Source organism: Anolis sagrei, chromosome 4 (assembly GCF_037176765.1).
Source record: "Anolis sagrei isolate rAnoSag1 chromosome 4, rAnoSag1.mat, whole genome shotgun sequence".
NCBI lineage: Eukaryota > Metazoa > Chordata > Lepidosauria > Squamata > Dactyloidae > Anolis > Anolis sagrei.
Genome location: NC_090024.1, coordinates 155,354,223 through 155,373,792, shown reverse-complemented (window position 1 = coordinate 155,373,792; position 19,570 = coordinate 155,354,223). Strand labels below are relative to the sequence as shown.

Below are 19,570 nucleotides of genomic sequence, written 5' to 3'. Positions count from 1 at the left end.
TTGGAAACAGTAAACATCGACAAAATCATGATCTGTCAACTGCAAAAGGCCTCCTTACTTGGATCTGTGCACATCATTCAAAAATACATCACACAGTCCTAGACACTTGGGAAGTGTTCAATTTGTGATTTTTTTTGATACAAAATCCAGCATCTATTTCTCGTTTGCTGTGACATACTGTGCTTTTGTGTCAGTAAAATAATAATAATAATAATAATAATAATAATAATAATAATAATAATAATAATTTGAAGAGAAACAACTGGAAAAGCTGACACGATATGAGGATTTAAAGCTCGAACTGGAAAGATTCTGGCACAAGTCAGTAAAGGTGATCCCAGTGGTGATCGGCACACTGGGTGCAGTGCCTAAAGACTTGGCCTGCACTTAAACACAATTGACGCTGACAAAATTACCGTCTGTCAGCTTAAAAAGGCCACCCGACTCGAATCTGCCCACATTATTCACCAATACATCACACAGTCCTAGACACTTGGGAAAAGTCCAACGTGTGATCCAATACAACAGCCAACAGAGTGACGTTGTTTGCTATGTACTAATCTTTTTTGTGTTTCAAATAATAATAAATAGTAATAATAACTTTTCTTACTTCTATCTCATGATTACAATATGACCCAACTCCAAATATTCAACCCAATTATTTTGTCATGACTGTATTTTTAAATTTTTTTGAACAGCATAGCAACAGCCTTGTGTGCGCTTTAATGTGTTTTTAGGGATGAAGTCATTATTACCACCAATCGTTGTCAACCAATCAACAAAAACAGGAATTGAGCCTCAATGAGCTTTTATGGGATTGCTTGATTTTTTTTTCTAAACTTGTGTATGTGTTCAAATGTTTTTATGCTGTTTTATTTGCTTTTAATTATTTTTAAATTTTTGTTGTGAATATTTTAATGGCTTTGCAAGTTGCCTTGGGTCTCACTCCAAAAGTATACAGATGCAATAAATAAACAAACAAACTGCTCAATCCTGTGGTTCTATTCAAAGTATCTCTACTGCAATGCAAAGATTGCATTGCATCATTATACTGCTGGCACATACAAGGTGTCGTGTTCCTCTCTCTCTTTGTCCCTCCCTTTCGCAAACAGTTCCAACCAAGCAGTTTTTGGCTGCCATTGACTGAGTTGCCTTTTGCACGTATATACATTTATGCAAATTATCAAAATGCAAAAATACTGCAGGGTGTAAGCACCATGTGGATAAGAGATTTGTGGCACATGTGAAAAGTAATTAAGTGTTTGTCTTAAGCAGTTCCTTTTTTTATTCTAAATACGTTCTTTCCCTTAAGCAAAATAAAGTGGAATTATGGGAGAATGGGGAAAGTAGACTCTCCAGCATGTGTAGTAAGTGTTGTGGGTATGTGCCAAATTGTCATGTGCTTCCAAACGAAATAATCCCCATGAGTTGAAAAACACTGTACATTTTCCACCTTTTGTTCTCATAAGGAAGCAGCAATGGGATAAGACAAGAGGGTTACCTTTGGTAGAACTGATTTTCTACATCTCCCTTGACTGCAAATACCAAGATTGTATAGAATCATAGAGTTGGAAGAGATCTCGTGGGCCATCCAGTCCAACCCCCTGTCAAGAAGCAGGAAAATCACATTCAAAGCATCCCCCACAGATGGCCATCCAGCTGTTTAAAAGCCTTCAAAGAAGGAACTTCTACCACACTCAGGTGCAGGGAGTTCCACTGCTGAACAGCTCTCAAAGTTAGGAAATTCTTCCTAATGTTCAGGTAGAATCCATTTTCCTGTAGTTTGAAGCCATTGTTCCGTATCCAGGGCAGCAGAAAACAAGCTTGCTCCCTCCTCCCTATGACTTCCCCTCACATATTTATACATGGCCATCATGTAGGATACAATCATGGCTGTTAAAGTGGAATCATAATGCAATAATTGTTTTGTGTGAAAGAACCTCTGAATAAATATGACGAGGATTATACTAAAGTATAATTCTGATTTGGAAAGGCATGTTCTAATATGGTTTCAAAAAAAAAAAAGAAGAAGGAGAAGAACCCCATATGTGTATTATTAGAAAACAGGTTGGGCACAGTAACTTTTTATTCATGTGCATCATAAACATTTGGATAATCAGATAGGGGTCTGAATTCTATGCAGTGTGTTGCTTCTGAGACCATGAAAGGAATGGGTTCAAGCACACTAAAGCCTGTTCAGAATGAAACCAGTGGAAGTAAAATGTTGAGTGGTGTGCACATAATCACAGTTTATATGAATAATAATATTAACAACAACAACAACAACAACAACAACAACAACAACAACTTTATTTATTTTACACTCTATCTCCCTGGAGGGAGTCAGGGCGGACTCCAAACATAAAAGGCAAACATTCGATGCCGAAAAACAATAACATCCATACTAACAAAATTTAATAATCCAATGAAATAAATGAAATAAAAATGCATTCTGTTATAGCAGACATAAGTCAAAACATCAAACAGAAGCATAAATTTCCCAGTTTCTTGGGGCAAATAGATTGATCAGTGCTCAAGATATCTATTGAGCTGGTGGGCCGAACCCATTTCACATTGCCAATGGTCTCATGTGATCTTCTGAGATCATTGCTGTCTTTATAGAATGCAGATCACAGAATGGTGACTGATAGCCTTGGTCATGTTGGCATCTGTTTGCCTATATAGTCATTCAATAGGATTTTTCTCTTTCTTCTTTAAGAAGCCTCATATATTTTATGGTCCTTCTTCTAGTTTCCTCCTGCAGTTGCAAACAGAGTTGCGGCAGATCAAATTCCGGAAATCACTGTTCTAGTCTTGTTGGTTTTATGCTACATACTGTTCCTACCTCCAAATTACCATGTTGGTGGGGTTAATGCTCAACAGCCCAGACATGTTTGAAATAAATGGAAATGTATTACATTCCTTTCACACTCCATGGGTGTTAACATACATTGTTTTCAGAGATAAGCAACACAGGCATGCATTTCAGAGATAAGCAATAGAGGACTCAAAAGGTTTGTGGAGTAATCTTGTTAGGTTGCTCCAAAATACACTAAAACATGCCATACCCTCAACAGCCGGAACCGCCTGGATTTTGTCATATCTTTTGTTCACCTCCAGGTACATTTCTCTGGAGCAGCCTTCTCCAACTTGGGGGAATTCGGAGGTGTTGAACTACAACTCCCGTCTTCTGGTGGAACACCCTTGGCAGCCATCAGGTTGAGAAAGGCTGCTTTGGAGCCATGTTGGGGATTTTATTAGTTTTGTTTAATGAGATGTAATTATATTTGGAACGAACCTGGCATTTGTGTTTCTACCGCAAGCTAAAAGAAAACAAACTAATGACATGCTTGCAGCTAACAAAGCATGAAGAAATCTGGGCTAAAAGTTTTTCGCTTTCATGCTTATTTTCCATGGACAGAGAAACCGTGATGCGTAAAATCATTCAAGCACCCATTACCTTCTTTCTGCCAAGCTATAGTCCCTCAGCCTCTGAAGTGATGCATTCCTGGAAATACTATAGCATTCACTTTTTCTCAATGTGTAGATTTCTCTCAGGATTTGACAAAACCGTCCTGAGTCCACCCAGGGAGATAGGACAGGTTATAAATAATAATTATTATTATTTTACTGACACAAAAACACAGTATGTCACAGCAAAAGAGATCTATATGCTAGATTTCGTATCACAAAATCACAAGTCAAACACTTCCCAAGAGCCTAGGACTGTGTGATGTATTTTCGAATGATGTGCGCAGATCCAAATAAGGTGGCCTTTTGCAGTTGACAGATCGTGATTTTGTCGATGTTTATTGTTTCCAAATGCTGGCTGAGATCTTTTGGCACGGCACCCAATGCGCCAATGACCACTGGGAGCACCTGTACTGGTTTATGCCAGAGTCTTTGCAGTTCGATTTTGAGGTCTTGATAGCTGCTGAGTTTTTCCTGTTGTTTTTCCTCAATGTGGCTGTCATCTGGTATGGCAACATCAATAATCCAGACCTTTTTTTTTTTTTGCAGTCGTGAAGTCTGGCATATTGTGTTCCAAAATTTTGTCAGTCTGGATTCGAAAGTCCTACAGTATTTTTGCATGTTGATTTTCCACGACCTTTGCGGGTTTATGATCCATCAATTTTTTAGTGCTGGCAGGTGGTACTTGTGACATAAGTTCCAGTGAATCATTTGGGCCACAGAGTTATGCCTTCGTTTGTAGTCCGTCAATGTGATTTTCTTGCAACAACTGAGGATATGGTCCATGGTTTCACTCACTTCCTTGCACAGTCTGCATTTTGGGTCATCTGCTGATTTTTCAATCCTGGCCTTAATGGCATTTGTTCTGATGGCTTGCTCCTGGGCTGAAAGAATCAGGCCTTCTGTCTCCTTCTTCAGTGTTCCATTTGTGAGCCATAACCAGGTCTTCTCCCTGTCAACTTTTCCTTCAATTTTGTCAAGGAACTGCCCATGCAATGCTTTGTTGTGCCAGCTGTCAGCTCTGGTTTGGAGTTTTCTTGTACTGACACTTTGTCTGCTGTGCTTTGAGAAGGTTCTGATTGTTGACTTCAATTAAAACAGGTTCTCGGCTTTCCTTGACATATTCTGCCAGGGTGTGCTTTTCTTCTTCGACTGCTTGTTTTACTTGTAAGAGTCCTCTGCCACCAGACCTTCTAGGCAAATAGAGCCGGTCAACATTACTGTGAGGATTATTATTATTATTATTATTATTATTATTATTATTATTGAGCTCTCGGTGGTGCAATGGGTTAACCATTTGTGCCAGCAAAATTACTGACCAAAAGGTTGGTGGTTCGAATCCGGAGAGTGGGATGAGCTCTCATCTTTCAGCTCCAGCTTCTCATGTGGGGACACGAGAAAAGCCTCTCACAGGATGGCAAAACATCCGGGCGTCCCCTGGGCAACTTCCTTGCAGACGACCGATTCTCTCACACCAGAAGCTCCCGGCACACAAGAAATTTACTATTGTTATGATTATTATTGCATAAACAAGAGGCACTGTTCTTGTGTGTTCACAGAAACAATGCAGGTCTTTCCTCCTCTCCTTGCTTTTCCTACTTGCCCTCCACCTACCATTGTATGCAAAATCAGACAACTGGTTACCAAAGACAGGCGGTTCACATAATTACAGATTCTGGGGTGTGTGAGAGGAACAGGTGAATATGCCACTTGGTTGACAGGTCTGAAAAATGTTTTCCTTCTCAGTTAGTGGTTAAGAATGAATAAAGAAGTTCCTGGTTGATTTCTCACCGAAGCTGGAACATCCACAGGTCTTGTGCATAGCAAGCCTTTTCCCTTACGCACTTCTGCGATGTCAGGTCTTTGTGATAATAGGGTTTTTCAGGTGCCTCCTCCCATATCCATTCCCACACTTCAGACTTCCATGCATTTGCCAAAATTGAGTCAGGGCATAGAGAAAGTACTTAAGTATGTACTTCCATTCCCTCCCAACCTCAGCTCACATGGATTCACTTGAATGTCTGCCTACTGCAATGGTTCTCAACCTGGGGTCCCCAGATGTTTTTGGTCTTCAACTCCCATAAATCCCAGCCAGTTTACCAGCTGTTAGGATTTCTGGGAGTTGTAGACCAAAAACATCTGGGGACCCTCGGTTGGGAACCACTGACCTACTCTATCAGCTAGCTCTTTTCAATACCATTTGAATTACTTGAAGTAAGAACTAATGAAATAATGATCCCGCCTTTGCAGTTAGACTGAATGTATGCTGCCCTTGCGCTACAACTTCAGTATACCTTTCTCCCTTGCTTATCATAATAGGCAAGCAGTCATATTTCCATCTTAAGAGTTGGATTATTGGGGCAGTGTCTGTGAAGCATGTTGAACTCTAAAGTAGTAAAGAAAAATGCAGTGATAGGATGACTACTGGATGTGATTTCAGAGCAACAACAACAACAACAATGAATGTATTGCCCACCTCCCTTTGTGGCTCAAGTCCCTTTATCTTCTAAAGCAGTGGTTCTCAACCAGTGGGTCCCCAAATGTTTTGGCCTTCAACTTCTAGAAATCCCAACAGCTGGCAAACTGGCTGGGATTTCAGGGAGTTGTCGGTCAAAACACCTGGGGACTCACAGGTTGAGAATCACTGTTCTGAAGAGCTTGGATGCAACTTCACACACTCCCAGCTAATAACTTGATCAAGCTCAGAATTTTTTTGCTAACCATACTTCATGGAGATGAGCACCAACCTCCAAGTTGGGGAAAATTTTGCCTTTAGCTCATAAAGTTGTGGTACTAAAATGAAGATAAATGGCTTTTCAGGGGATAGTGTACAGTGCCCCCCCCCCCCCCAATATCCACTGGAGTTTGGTTCTCGGATCAGTTGTGGATACTAGAACCCGTGTATATTCAAGTCCTTGATATGAAAAGACAAAATCAAGTTTTAACTTCTTTGAATATCTTCAAACTGGTTGAATTCATGGATATGGGGGAGGGGGAGAGACTGTAGACAACATATGTGTCGAAGGATGAAAATTAAAATTGCTTAAAGAAAGACGTATTTTCAGTACAATTCCAGAGGATCCTTTCACATAGGTATAGTTTTCATGGCAATAAGACAATGTGTGAAAGGAACCAAGATGGCTAGAATGACCTTTCTCAACATGGTGTTCTTTTGATGTGTTAGACTACAGCTCCCAACTGATCTCCAGCTGATGGGCTTCCTATGTTGGATGGAATGGGGGAAGTTGTAGTCCAGTGTCACCAGAAGCTTCCATTTGTAGAAGGCTGTGTTAGAGAAGCAAGAGCTTCCTTAATGACTCTTAAGCTTAGATTGGAGAGCTCAAATCTCCAACCTCAACATTAAATAGGAGACATTGGGCCAGTCAACTGTTTCATTTTGTTTTCGGTTTTGGCCTTTTTCTTCAAAGGATTCTTATGAAGATGAAACTATGTAAACTCTTGGTTTCTTTTGAGGAAAAGTGGGTAATAATATGAGAAATAAATGTTGGGGACCTGTTTGGATCAAAGTGGACTTGGGTTGTTGTAAGTTTTTCGGACTGTATGGCCATGTTTAAGAAGCATTCTCTCCTGATGTTTCACCTGCATCTGTGCCAAGCATCCTCAGAGGTTGTGAGGAGAGAATGCTTCTAGAACAGTGGTTCTCAACCTGGGGTCCCCAGATGTTTTTGGCCTACAACTCCCAGAAATCCCAGCCAGTTTACCAGCTGTTAGGATTTCTGGGAGTTGAAGGCCAAAAACATCTGGGGACACACTAGTTGAGAACCACTGTTCTAGAACATGGCCATATAGCCTGAAAAACCTACAGCAACGCAGTGATTCCGGCCATGAAAGCCTTTGACAATACATTGTGCTTGACCTACTGTCATGTGAAAATATTTGTTGTACACTATGACCCCCATATTCATTGGATCAATATCTGTAGTTCTATTTATCTGTAAAAAAAAATAATTAAAATCCTCTCCAGTGATTTTCTAGATCCTCCAGCACAATTGTATGACATTCTTGGCCAAAGATGCATGATTTCAATGGGGTCCACGATTACCTGTGGTTGTGTGTATCCATGTAAAGCCTAGGAATACGAAGCTCGTGGTCACATAGTGATAAAACTATGTAACAAAAATTGAAAAAAACAATATGTTCCTGGTTTGAAAGTGTTATTTCCTGTTTTATTGTGCAGTACTTACTTTGAAAGCGGTAGTTATACTCTTGAAACTTTGCTTTTGTGCCTGACATTTTTAACCTTTCAATGTGCCAATAATAATAATAATAATAGTAATAATGGGCTCTAGCATAAACTAGTACAGGTGGTCCCAGTAGTCATTGGCACACTGGGTGTCGTGCCAAAAGATCGCAGGCAGCGATCTAGACACAATCACTATCTGTCTACTGCAAAAGGCCACCTTACATGGATCTGCGCACATCATTTGAAAATACATCACACAGTCCTAGATGCTTGGGAAGTGTTCGACTTGTGATTTTGTGATACAAAATCCAGCATATAGATCTCGTTTGCTGTGACAGACTGTGCTTTTGTGTCAGTAAAATAATAATAATAATAATAATAATAATAATAATAATGATAATAATAATAATAACTTTATTTATTTACCTTTAGTGCAGACTGCAAAAACCAAATGTTTGCAGTTTAATAAACTTTTTCCATGTTTTGCTATAGAACCAATTAGGAAATGACATTTATAATCCAGGAAAGATGTGTTACATAGTGTCATCAGTCTGAAGTTACCTTTTCCATTTGGTGGCCTTTTTCATTTCTTGAGAGATCTTTAAGGAAAGTGTATAGCATTCAGTCCACACAGTGTACATATTTAACGGTTTGCCTGAATTTTCTTTCAAGCTTGGTAGAGAACGGAAGACCTCCAGATCCTGCCGACTGGGCAGTTACAGATGTGGTTAATTATTTCCGAACAGCAGGCTTTGAAGAACAAGCAAGTGCTTTTCAAGAACAGGTAAATCTATTCAAACACTTAATGCAAATCAGAAGGATTTTTAAAGATTACAGCTCCCAGAATCTTCTGTGACATGTTGACTGGACAGTTCTGAGAGATTTACTCCAAAACTTTTCTAGCTCTGTTTAAATTTAGCTTGATATTCTGTTTGTTCCTGAAGATAACAACAGCATATTTTCATTGCTAGTCTATAAAAACGCAAGACTACTTTGCTCAGACGTGACTTTCTGATGCATATGAAGTACGTTACAGTGGGTGGGTGGGTTGGGGAGTGATTATAGGCTTTGTGTAACTGCAAATGATAGTAGCATTTACATAATTGTTGTACAGAGATTAACCACTGTGGCTCTGTAATGAGCAAACCGCTGATCCAGCAGGGTTTATGTATTCATTTGTACTCCTTATTAGCTAAGTGTTCTTTTTCAAGTAGGCATGAGATTTTATGGCTGAGAAAACTGAACTGGGAAAGGACAGCAGGATCCACACTCATGCTGGCCTTGAAATGGGATCACAGAGCCCCTAGAGGGAGCTAGCGCTTGATTCAAAATTACTGCTCGATTATGGAATATGTCTGTGCATTGGAGGCTGGCTCCATAGATTGTTTGTTTATTGTGTCAGAAGTGAATTGAAGGTACAGTTATTTTGTATTTAAAAACACAAAGTTTAAAACTTGGCATTATACTAAATATCTTTTGACCAGAAGCTGGCCACTTGAAGTGCCTCTGGTCTCTCTGTAAGAAGGTCCTCTATTGTGCATGTGGCAGGGCTCAGATTGCATTGTAGTAAGTGGTCTGTGGTTTGCTGTTTTCCGCACTCGCATGTCATAGACTCCACTTGGTAGCCCCATTTCTCTGTACCTTGTGGTGCCAGATCACAGTCTATTCAGCACCTTTCAAGTCGCCCAGTCTTCTGTGTGTCTAGGGGGGAGCTTATCATCTGGTATTAGTCACTGATTGAGTTTCTGGATTTTAGCCTGCCGCTTTTGGACTCTTGCTTGCTGAGTTGTTCCTGTGAGTATTTCTGTAAATATTAGAAAACTATTTAAGATTTAAGGCATTGACATGCTGGTTGATATCCGAACAGAGGATGAGCCAGAGATGTCACTGCCTTGGTCCTTTCATTCTTGTCTGCTAATTCCTGACATATATCAGGGGGTTCCATGGCTCAAAATGGAAAAGAAACACATTGCACTCACACTTATTTATGAAAGAATCAATTTCACACCTCTAAAAATTAGCAATAGGATGAAGCCCCTCTTGCTTTGAAGAAAATTAAATGTGTTCCATTGGAAAAAAGATGTGAAAGATGGACAGAAATGTATATATTTGGAGGAAAAATGTAATCAGTGGGAATATTCTTTAAAAATAGTAATTCCTTAAAAATATGTACCAGTTTTCATACAAATAGAAAAAAATCTCAAGTTGTCGAAGGCTTTCTTGGCTGGAATCACTGAGTTACTATGAATTTTTCGAGCTGTATGGCCATGTTTCAGTAGCCTGCATTTGTGTCAAGCGTCCTCAGACCTCTGAACAAACCTCTGAGGATGCTTGACACAAATGCAGACGAAAGGAAAGAATGCTACTGGAACATGGCCATACAGCCAAAAACTCACAGCAACCCAAATCTCAAACTGCTTAATAAGAATCAGGCAAGACAGGAATGTCAGTGAGAGATGGGGAGGAAGTGACAGATTCAGAGATTTCTACTAGCAAGGTAGCTGTTAAAGAGAATGAAGACTCCTCCAATGTGGATTTAGTAATCTTAAGAAAGATTGCTCTATGTCATAGATACCGCAGAAGAGGCAAGACAGGCCAATCTGGGACAGCTACAACTTTTGCTGGCCTTCTCAATTAGTGAAACATCCTTGTTTTTCTTTGTGATTTTTCTGTAGCACTTCAACCTGTGTTACCACAATAACATTAAGAAGGCCCACATGACATGACTAGAATCAATTGCATTGATTATCTTGCCTAACAATTGCTCTCACTGGCTAGGTAATAGTTGGATTTCAAGAACTTTTTGTTTGGTCTGGGGAATATAGTCTCAGCATCTTGAATCATAGTGTGACAAAATCATGAAACAACCGCAGTAATGTGTAAAATTGTCTTTTACGGACCTACCAATTGAAAGAAAGATGAAAGAGAAGTCCCTAAAATTGATGGAGACTTGTTGTGAGATCACTTCGGGCTTAGCTTGTTCATTGAATATGGGAGAAGACATTTCGAGGCTTTTGTCCTGGAAGGGTGGGTTGATAATAAGAGAGACACCCAAATGCACTGTATCGAAATGATCAAGTATGATTGTGTAGCATTTTGAAAACGTGCAAATGTGAGTAGATCAATAGGTACCGCTTCGGCAGGAAGGTAATGGTGTTCCATGCAGTCATGCCGGCCACATGACCTTGGAGACAACATTGGCTCTTCGGCTTAGAAATGAAGATGTGCACCACGCTCCAGAGTCGGACACGACTAGACTTAATATCAACAGGAAACCTTTACCTTTAATCCTTTTGGTACTTTTTTTGGAGAGTGTTCCCTGGTCAAAGGGGTCGCTGGTCAAGTGGTCCCTCGTCAAAAAAAGGTTGGGAACCACTGTTATACATTTATCAGCTGTAGTTTTAAAATAAACCTTCCTGATGTCTCAGATTTGCTTTACATTGCCATTCTGAGATGCTGTAGCTATTTTTACTTATGGCAGTCCCATGAATTTATTGGAGTTTTCTTAGTCAATGAATGCTCAGAAGTGTTTTTGTCATTTCCTTCCTCTGAAATACAACTTACAGTACCTAATATTCCCATTCAAGTGCTAACTAGGAGTTACTCTGCTTAGCTTCCAAGACCAGATAGGATCCAGTGTCTATGAGGTCTTTAGGCTGTGATGTATCAAAAGCATCAATTTTAAAAATGTACAATATTAAAGTTAAAAAAAAATAGCTCAGCTCAGCTTTCATGAAAAATCCGGGAAGAAAGAATGGCCTTTACCATTTGCCAGAAACACTAAAAAGAAACTGGCTGTTCTAATGCTATTAGAGAAGTGTTCCTTAGTTACCACATTCCATGATTCCATTTTCACTATGTCATAATAATCATGGGTAGAGGTGGAAGAGTATTTTTTTCTATAGTAAGAGATTTGCTGGTGGTGACAACAATATTGTTGAAGTAGGGGTGGGAAACATGTAGCCCTCCAGACATTGCTGGACATTCATCACCATTGGCCAGTGCTGGTTCAAATTGCAGTCCAACAACTTCAGGAGGGCTTCGTGATTCCCACACATGTGCTAAAGAAAGAGTTCCTATGCAAGTGGGAAACAAAGATTTTGTTACATTTTTTAAAAAAAAAATTAAAGTAACTGCAGAGACTTGGCTCATTAAAATAATCCCAGTGAATACTATGTGCTTGAAGACTACAGATTTGGGCAGGGAGGAGCTGCTAGTCTCCAGTTCGAAAATTATGTACTTGAGCAATGCAAGTCAGCTAGATAGGTGTATAAATAATCTAGCCATCCCCCTGCCACGCATTGCTGTGGCACAGTGTGTGTATGTGTGTTTTGTGTGTATTTGTGTATATGTGTTTTTGAATATATATATGTGGTTTTGTGAATGTATTGTAATGTATTTTTATTTCTTGTCTTTTTAAGTCTCTTCCGCTGTGTTTTTCTGTGGGGTTTTTTTTTTAGTGATGGTCACTTGATGGCCTGATAGGTATATTGTGTCCAAATTTGGTGACAATTCGTCCAGTAGTTTTTGAGTTATGTTAATCCCACAAAGGAACATTACATTTTTATTTATATAGATGAAGAGTTTTATGTTCATACAGGATAAATTATGACAATTTGAGCCATTTTCAAAGCCCAAACACCCATTATTTTGAACTTTCTGTTCCTCTTTGATGTCATCTAGTTCTAAAGGATGGCCATCATTCCCACATATAACCAATGGGATTGCAGTATGCAAATTATTGAAAGTGAGCTGTTACTGGATATAATGATGATGTCACAGATGATGTCACAGTGGGCTGTTTGAATCGTTTTGAAGCCAACAGCTTTTCATAACTGACCCGACATTGTCAGTACCTAAATACAGTGACCTAGACATCAAGTGCTTATTGCATTCAAGACTATTCAGTCTTTAACATTATTATATCTTACAACGACAAGGTTGACCAAACGCCAGAAGATATTGCGACAGTACACTGATATTTGGTGAAACGGAAAAAGGAAATATTGCTTGACCTTGTTTGAAGAAGATGGTGAATTACTACGAGGTCCTCGGAGTACAAAAAACTGCTTCTTCAGATAAGATTAAAAAGGCATACCGACAGTTGGCCTTAAAGGTGCATCCTGATAAAAATCCAGGAAACCGAGAAGCAGCAGAGAAGAAATTTGTAGAAATCTCTAAAGCATACGAGGTCTTATCTGATGATAAAAAGAGAGATGCGTATGACCGATCCAACAGAGTGGTCATAAAAGAACGACATGCAGAAAGACGGGGTGGGACTGGAGGCAGACGTGATGATGGACGCAGAGACAAAGTCCATGAAAGAAGGAGATCTGAAACAGAACTTCGCTCCCACCGGCCGCACATTGATGAGCATGAAAATGTGGACACCTTCTCACTCAACATCTTTGGTGATCTGCTTGACCACATTTCTGGGCAAAGCAGCCGAAGTGGCAGCAGCTTTTCTGTCTCTATCAGTGGGGTCACCCCTATTCCGGGAACTAGTTTTACTTCTTTTGGCCCTGAGATTACTGGATGCTGTTCCTGCTCCATAAACAGTAGCACCATAGGGAAGATCAAGTCTGTCATAACAACTAGCAAGATTGTGAATGGCCAAAAAGTCATTACAAAGAGAATTGTGCTGAATGGCAAAGAGAGAATCGAAATTGAGGAGGAGCCACTCTGCCACTGAGCTTCTCCCAGCTGTCTTTGGTAAGGGACATAGCTATTAAACTTGAGGAGGGTACTATTGAACACCTGTATATGTATATGAAACATACATGAATTTTGTGTTTAAACTTGGGCCCCAATTCCAGGATATCTCATTGTGTGTGTGTGTGTGTGTGTGTAGGTGTATCAACATTTTTAAAAATCTAAAACACTTCTGGTCTCTGGTCTCAAGCATTTTGGATAAGGGATACACAATCTCTATATGGATAAAATAAATTATCTACATGGTGCCTATGTCTCTGGCAGTGAGGCCATTCAAGGACATTCATTATTGGGTTGTTGTAGGTTTTTTCGGGCTATATGGCCATGTTCTAGAGGCATTCTCTCCTGATGTTTCGCCCACATCTATGGCAAGCATCCTCAGAGGTAGTGAGGTCTGAGGATGCTTGCCATAGCTGCAGGCAAAACGTCAGGAGAGAATGCCTCTAGAACATGGCCATATAGCCTGAAGAAACCTACAACCCAGTGATTCCAGCCATGAAAACCTTCGACAAGACATTCATTATATTAGGCTTTGATTATGTCCTATTCTTGCTAAGCTTGTCCTACAAATTTAGCCATTTTTTTTGTTTGTTTTTTTTATCGTGTCAGGAGCGGCTTGAGAAACTGCAAGTCACTTCTGATGTGAGAGAATTGGCCGTCTGCAGGGACGTTGCCCAGGGGACGCCTGGATGATTTGATGTTTTTATCATCCTTGTGGGAGGCTTCTCTCATGTCCCCGCATGAGTAGCTGGAGCTGATAGAGGGAGCTCATCCGCCTCTCCTCGGATTCGAACCTGCGACCTGTCGGTCTTCAGTCCTGCCAGCACAAGGGTTTAACCCACTGTGCCACCGGGGGCTCCACTCCACAGCCATTTGTTGAATATATCAGAGTGGATTCATGCTTATGGCCACAATTTCTGGGACTTCTGCAAACTAAAAACTAAATGCACAGTTTATATTTGGAAAAAGCCATTCCAACTGAAGCATTTTGTGATATTATTATTTTTTTGGCTTCGAGTAGTTATTTATAGGCATACTTTTTCCTTTATTAGTGTCTTTTCTCATTGATATGTTTTGTTGCTTTATGGTTCAACATCTTAAAGAATACATGTCATTCATTCTATCTCAAGGATCTGACCACACAGTAGAACAGGTAGAGACAGGCCTCTAACTGGCTTATTAGCGTGGTTGAATACTAAGTTAACATATGCAAAATGTCATTGCCAACTTTATCTCATGATTTTTGCACACCTTAGCATGTGTTGTCTTTAATTTTAATTAGCAATATACTCAGGTATGTATCTTTGACTACAATTTGAATACCAAACTGATAAAGAAGATTAAGGTTTATTTTAATATCAGCTGATGACAGAATATCGTTTGTAAGGATTGGGAATGTCAAAATAATATGATGTGTATGTTATGGTTGCTTTTATTGGCGGCTGATAAGTACAATCAATCTTAACTATATGGAAGTGGTACTAATTGCTTTTTCTCACTTACAACATCCAATCCCATAACCTACTTTTCCTATCCAAGCTTTATGACTCACTCACAGAAGCAGCCTTGAACTGGTTCACTTGGGTCAGTAAGCAGAACTTGAGTATAATGTTATGCTGAATAGGAAACTGGGAGTGATCATTCAAAAGAGTTCATTTTTCCAAGTTCAGGATCTCCAATAAGAACAGTGGCAAAATAGAAATCAGTTAGAGCAGTAGAACTTTGTCGTGATTGTAGAGATACATACAATACAAAAATTGTCCTGAATGATGTTATATATTGTTGAAATTGTCCAAATGCTTGCGGATTTCCATGGCTTCTCTGTGTAATCTGACATGGTGGTTGTTAGAGTGGTCCAGCATTTCTGTGTTCTCAAATAATATGCTGTGTCCAGGTTGGTTCATCAGGTGCTCTTCTATGGCTGACTTCTCTGGTTGGAGTAGTCTGCAGTGCCTTTCATGTTCATTGGTTCTTGTTTGGGTATTGCGTTTGGTAGTCCCTATGTAGACTTGTCCACAGCTGCATGGTATATGGTAGACTGCTGCAGAGGTGAGAGGATCCCACTTGTTCTTTGCTGAACGTAGCATTTTGTTGGATTTTCTTAGTGGGTCTGTAGATTGTTTGTATGTTGTGTTTTCTCATCAGCTTCCCTATGCGGTCAGTTGTTCACTTGATGTATACGTGCCCCCAGGCAGTAAGAAGTCACACCTTGAAAACTGCTAGGCCATTAAATGCTAATCAAGGTGGCAAATTGAAACATTCACATCTAGCTCCAACATACAAGAGTTCTTTCTCACATCCTGGACATTTCACAGATGCATAAACCCCATTTTCCTAGTTGCCAACAGACCTCACAAGCTCCAGGAGAGAATGCTTCTGGAACATGGCCATATAGTCCGAAAAACTTACAACAACCCAGTGATTCCAGCCATGAAAGCCTTTGACAACATATGGATTGCTTTATGTTTCTATTTATGTATTGGATCTGGCATTGAATGATTGCCATATTTTGTTGTAATCTGCCGTGAGTCCCCTTGGGGAGAGAGGGCGGAATACAAATGAAGTATTGTTATTATTATTTATTCATTTCTACCTTAGGAAATCGATGGAAAATCTTTACTGTTGATGACAAGGAACGATGTGTTGACTGGACTTTCATTAAAACTTGGACCTGCACTGAAGATCTATGAATATCACGTCAAGCCTCTACAGTCACAGCATCTCAAGAGCAGTTCTCTATAATGGATTATCCTGCTGGGCCCATGTTGTGTCTCTATTGTTCAAAATAAATAAGCAACATTGGTTTCCTATTCATGGACCTTTGTCAAAAGACATTATATGTGTATAAAGAATTTAAGCCAAATAGCACTGATAAAAGTATATTTGTGTATATCCTATTGGATAGCTTTAGCAATATGCTGTATGGTGGCAATCGAGCTGATGGAGAAGTGGAATTTCATATTGTTCAGGTACATGACCAGCTAAATATTATTTTCTAGAGATGACTATATTAAAAAGAAAGGTAAGTATAAAAGGAGAGTAATACTACTTAATATGAAAGCTAAGCAGAAGCACTGTTTTTGTTTGCTTATATTTTAAAATACTGTTTTAACTTAAATATGCTAGCCACTTTCCAATTCTATTTCATGTTAATTTGAAAAGAGGTTTTGTGTTTGGATCATCAAAAAGAGCTACTAATGTGACTTACCTTTAGTAAAATGAGCAAGATATTTTGAGTTGGCAAAAAAAAAAAAAAAAAAAAAAAAGCCCACCAGTCCCTTTTGCAGAACAGGCCTATTTTTGATTTTATTAAGATTTGTTCACAGCATGTTGAAATGTTTTAAACAGGTTCGGGTTGAGTAAGTTAGCATCTTTTGACAGCAGAAGATGCTACATTCAGAGGTTATGGGAACCTCACAGTTCTTTCTAGATGTTCTTTGGATTTTAAAGGGTCTTTTGTGGGAGATTGGTTTTTGACTGTTTGCATTGCTTTGTGAGAAAGTTTGTTTTGTTCTTATTCTAATTTATAACTTATTTGCTAACAGTTTTGCTGAAAAGTGAAAAAAGATTGTAAATCTCTACATATTTTTTTAAAATGTGTTTTGTGGCGCTGTAACAAATTATTTTGCTATGTGACTTGATTCATGAGCCGAACACATGTTTCCGAAAAGCTAAAGAATGCTCTTTTATGACTGTGAATCTCTGTGGAAGGAAGAGTCTAGTTCAATCTGTTTTGACCAGTTCCTCTTCTTTTAATTGAAGATTTGTTCTGTCAACAAAGATGTTGATGTGTTTCCATTCAATTTGGTTTTGCGCTTTTTTATTGGGGAAGTTTTGTCTCTTATTTTTTGCTTTTTACACCAGTATGCCAATATATAACGAAAAGCACCGTAAAACAATCGACAGTCCATCAATTCCTCTCAAAAACTAAAATTAGGCAGGTAAGAAATGTTCCATTTTCTCTATCCATGTTGGAGAGAGCTTCCATTTTATAGAAATTTATTTTGGGATTCATACCACTCAGGCCCCTTCTACACTGCCATATAAAATCCAGATTATCTGCTTTGAACTGGATTATATGGCAGTATAGACTAATATAATCTAGTTCAAAGCAGATAATCTGGATTTTATATGGCAGTGTAAAATCAGCTTGCTATTAAGGAAACAGGTACCCTGCCTAAAATGGTGGCACCCCTATATCTTGATCAACCCATGGTTTTCTCAACAGAGGATAACCAAAATGTTTGTTATTATGGGTTTTCATTTTATTAGAATCATGACTAAAAGGGCAATGGATGGTTTAACTACTTACTATGTGTGAGTGGTGGTCATTGGGCTTCTGCATGGATTTAGTATGGACATTTGCCTTTGGCTTGTTCAGTTGGTTCGGAAGCCCGTAACATCATAGGATCTACTGCCATTTTTTCCCTGCTGGCTGTTGAAAACTGGCTGGTTTGGGTTACACATGCAGTGCAGGGAGGAAGGCAGCCACTAGAAGGAAAAGGGCAAGGGGGGAAAAGCACCACTCCAGCGCCTCCAAATCAAGAGAGAAGAGGGGGCTTTTTAAAGGAAGCCCAGGTCGATCCCTCTTCCTTCCCTGGGAAGTGGGAAGCCTCCTTAAAATGCCTTAGAAAACTGCCTGCTGCAGGGCGAGAGCACACGTGCCTGCAGCTCCTGTCTCCTCTAGAGTAGAAACAGATTTAATGAAGCATTAAACCCAAAGTAGAAAGTGGGGGAGGGGGAAGCACCACTCTTGTGCCTCCAAATCAAGAGAGAAGAGAGGGCTTTTAAAGGGAAGCCCAGGGTAGGATAGCTCTATGTCGATTCTTCTTCCTTCTCTGGGAAGTGGGAAGCCGCCTTAAAATGCCTTGGAAAACTGACTTCTGCAGAGAGAGAGTGCACACACCTGCAGCTCCTGTCTCTTCTAGAGTAAAAATAGTGTTACCAAAGCATTAAACCTGGTCTCATCAATAGACAGAAGGGAAAGGATCACAGAAAGAGTGGTATCTTAACTTATGCTTTTAATCCAGGTTTTAATGAAGGATATAAGGACAAACAATACCTAAAATGATGGGAAGGGGAGCCTGGGGGAAGTCCTCCCCATTGCCACCAATGAGCCGGATAGAAAATGAATCTTTCTTCTTCCCAGAATGAAAATGGATTTCTGTCCTCCCAAATTTGGGAGGCTCCCAAAAAAATAGATTGAAACCCCCACCAAAACCCAAGACATTGAAACAGATTGCGATTTACATGGATTGCATAAACCTAGTGGTAATACTCTCTATACTCTTTTATCAATTTGAGGCCTGTGCCCTTCAAATGACAACAACTGTCCAGAGACTCAAGCAGCCATGCTATCTGGAATAACAGGACACCAAGGATTCAGTCAGAATCTTTGTAAATGAAAACTACTCTGGCAGTGATGCACAGAATTGATATCCTGCATCAAATCCTTAATCATGCTTTTGTAGCATGCTTTTTCTCCCAATCTGACTCTCAAATCACCTTAACATCCAGCTAGACCAGTCCTGCACAAGTCTGCAGTGGTAAGGGGCCAATATGCCACAGTTGGTAAGTGTTTTAGAGAAAATCTTGGGGCTTTCTGTGGCACTGGCTATCTAATACTATTCATGGGACAAACTATAAAGTACAGTAGAATCTCATTTATCCAACATAAATGGGCCGGCAGAATGTTGGATAAGCGAAAATGTAGGATAATAAGGAGGGATTAAGGAAAAGCCTATTTAATGTCAAATTACATTATTATTTTACAAATCAAGCACCAAAACATCATATTTGAAAACAAATGGACAGAAAAAGCAGTTCAATACATGGTAACATAATGTAGTAATTATTGTATTTATGAATTTAGCACCGAAACATCGCAGTGTATTGAAACAGCTGTGGATCCAGGCGGGAGGCAGATTGTGTTGGATAATACAGAATGTTGGATGAGCAAAGGTTGGATAAGCGAGATTCTACTGTGCTATATTAAGAAATCTATCTTCTCATATGGCCTGCTGAGCCTTCCAGAGATGCTTCTGCCTAACCATAAGACATGAGATGCTCAGGAGAGCACCTAGGACTATATTGGATATTGTGCCCAAGAGCAGTTGCAGCTCTAAAAATAGAGGAATCCTGAGTACAAACGCCACCTCTTTAGCAAATAAGTTGTATAGTGGG

The 19,570-nt window shown here is 39.6% G+C and overlaps 1 protein-coding gene and 1 pseudogene across 4 annotated transcripts in view; both read left to right on the top strand.

Annotated features, from left to right (window-relative positions):
- Positions 1–17,190, top strand: part of SAMD13 (sterile alpha motif domain containing 13) — a 32,593-nt gene extending 15,403 nt beyond the window's left edge. For all 4 annotated transcript variants that reach the window (XM_067467797.1, XM_067467796.1, XM_060771581.2 and 1 more), the window contains 2 exons: positions 8,348–8,459; positions 15,986–17,190. In XM_067467797.1, the coding sequence (XP_067323898.1) occupies positions 8,348–8,459; positions 15,986–16,129 (256 nt within the window). In that variant the 3' untranslated portion in view covers positions 16,130–17,190. The remainder of the gene's footprint in view (positions 1–8,347; positions 8,460–15,985) is intronic.
- Positions 12,705–13,424, top strand: LOC132772717 (dnaJ homolog subfamily B member 6 pseudogene; annotated as a pseudogene).
- Positions 17,191–19,570: the final 2,380 nt, after the last annotated feature.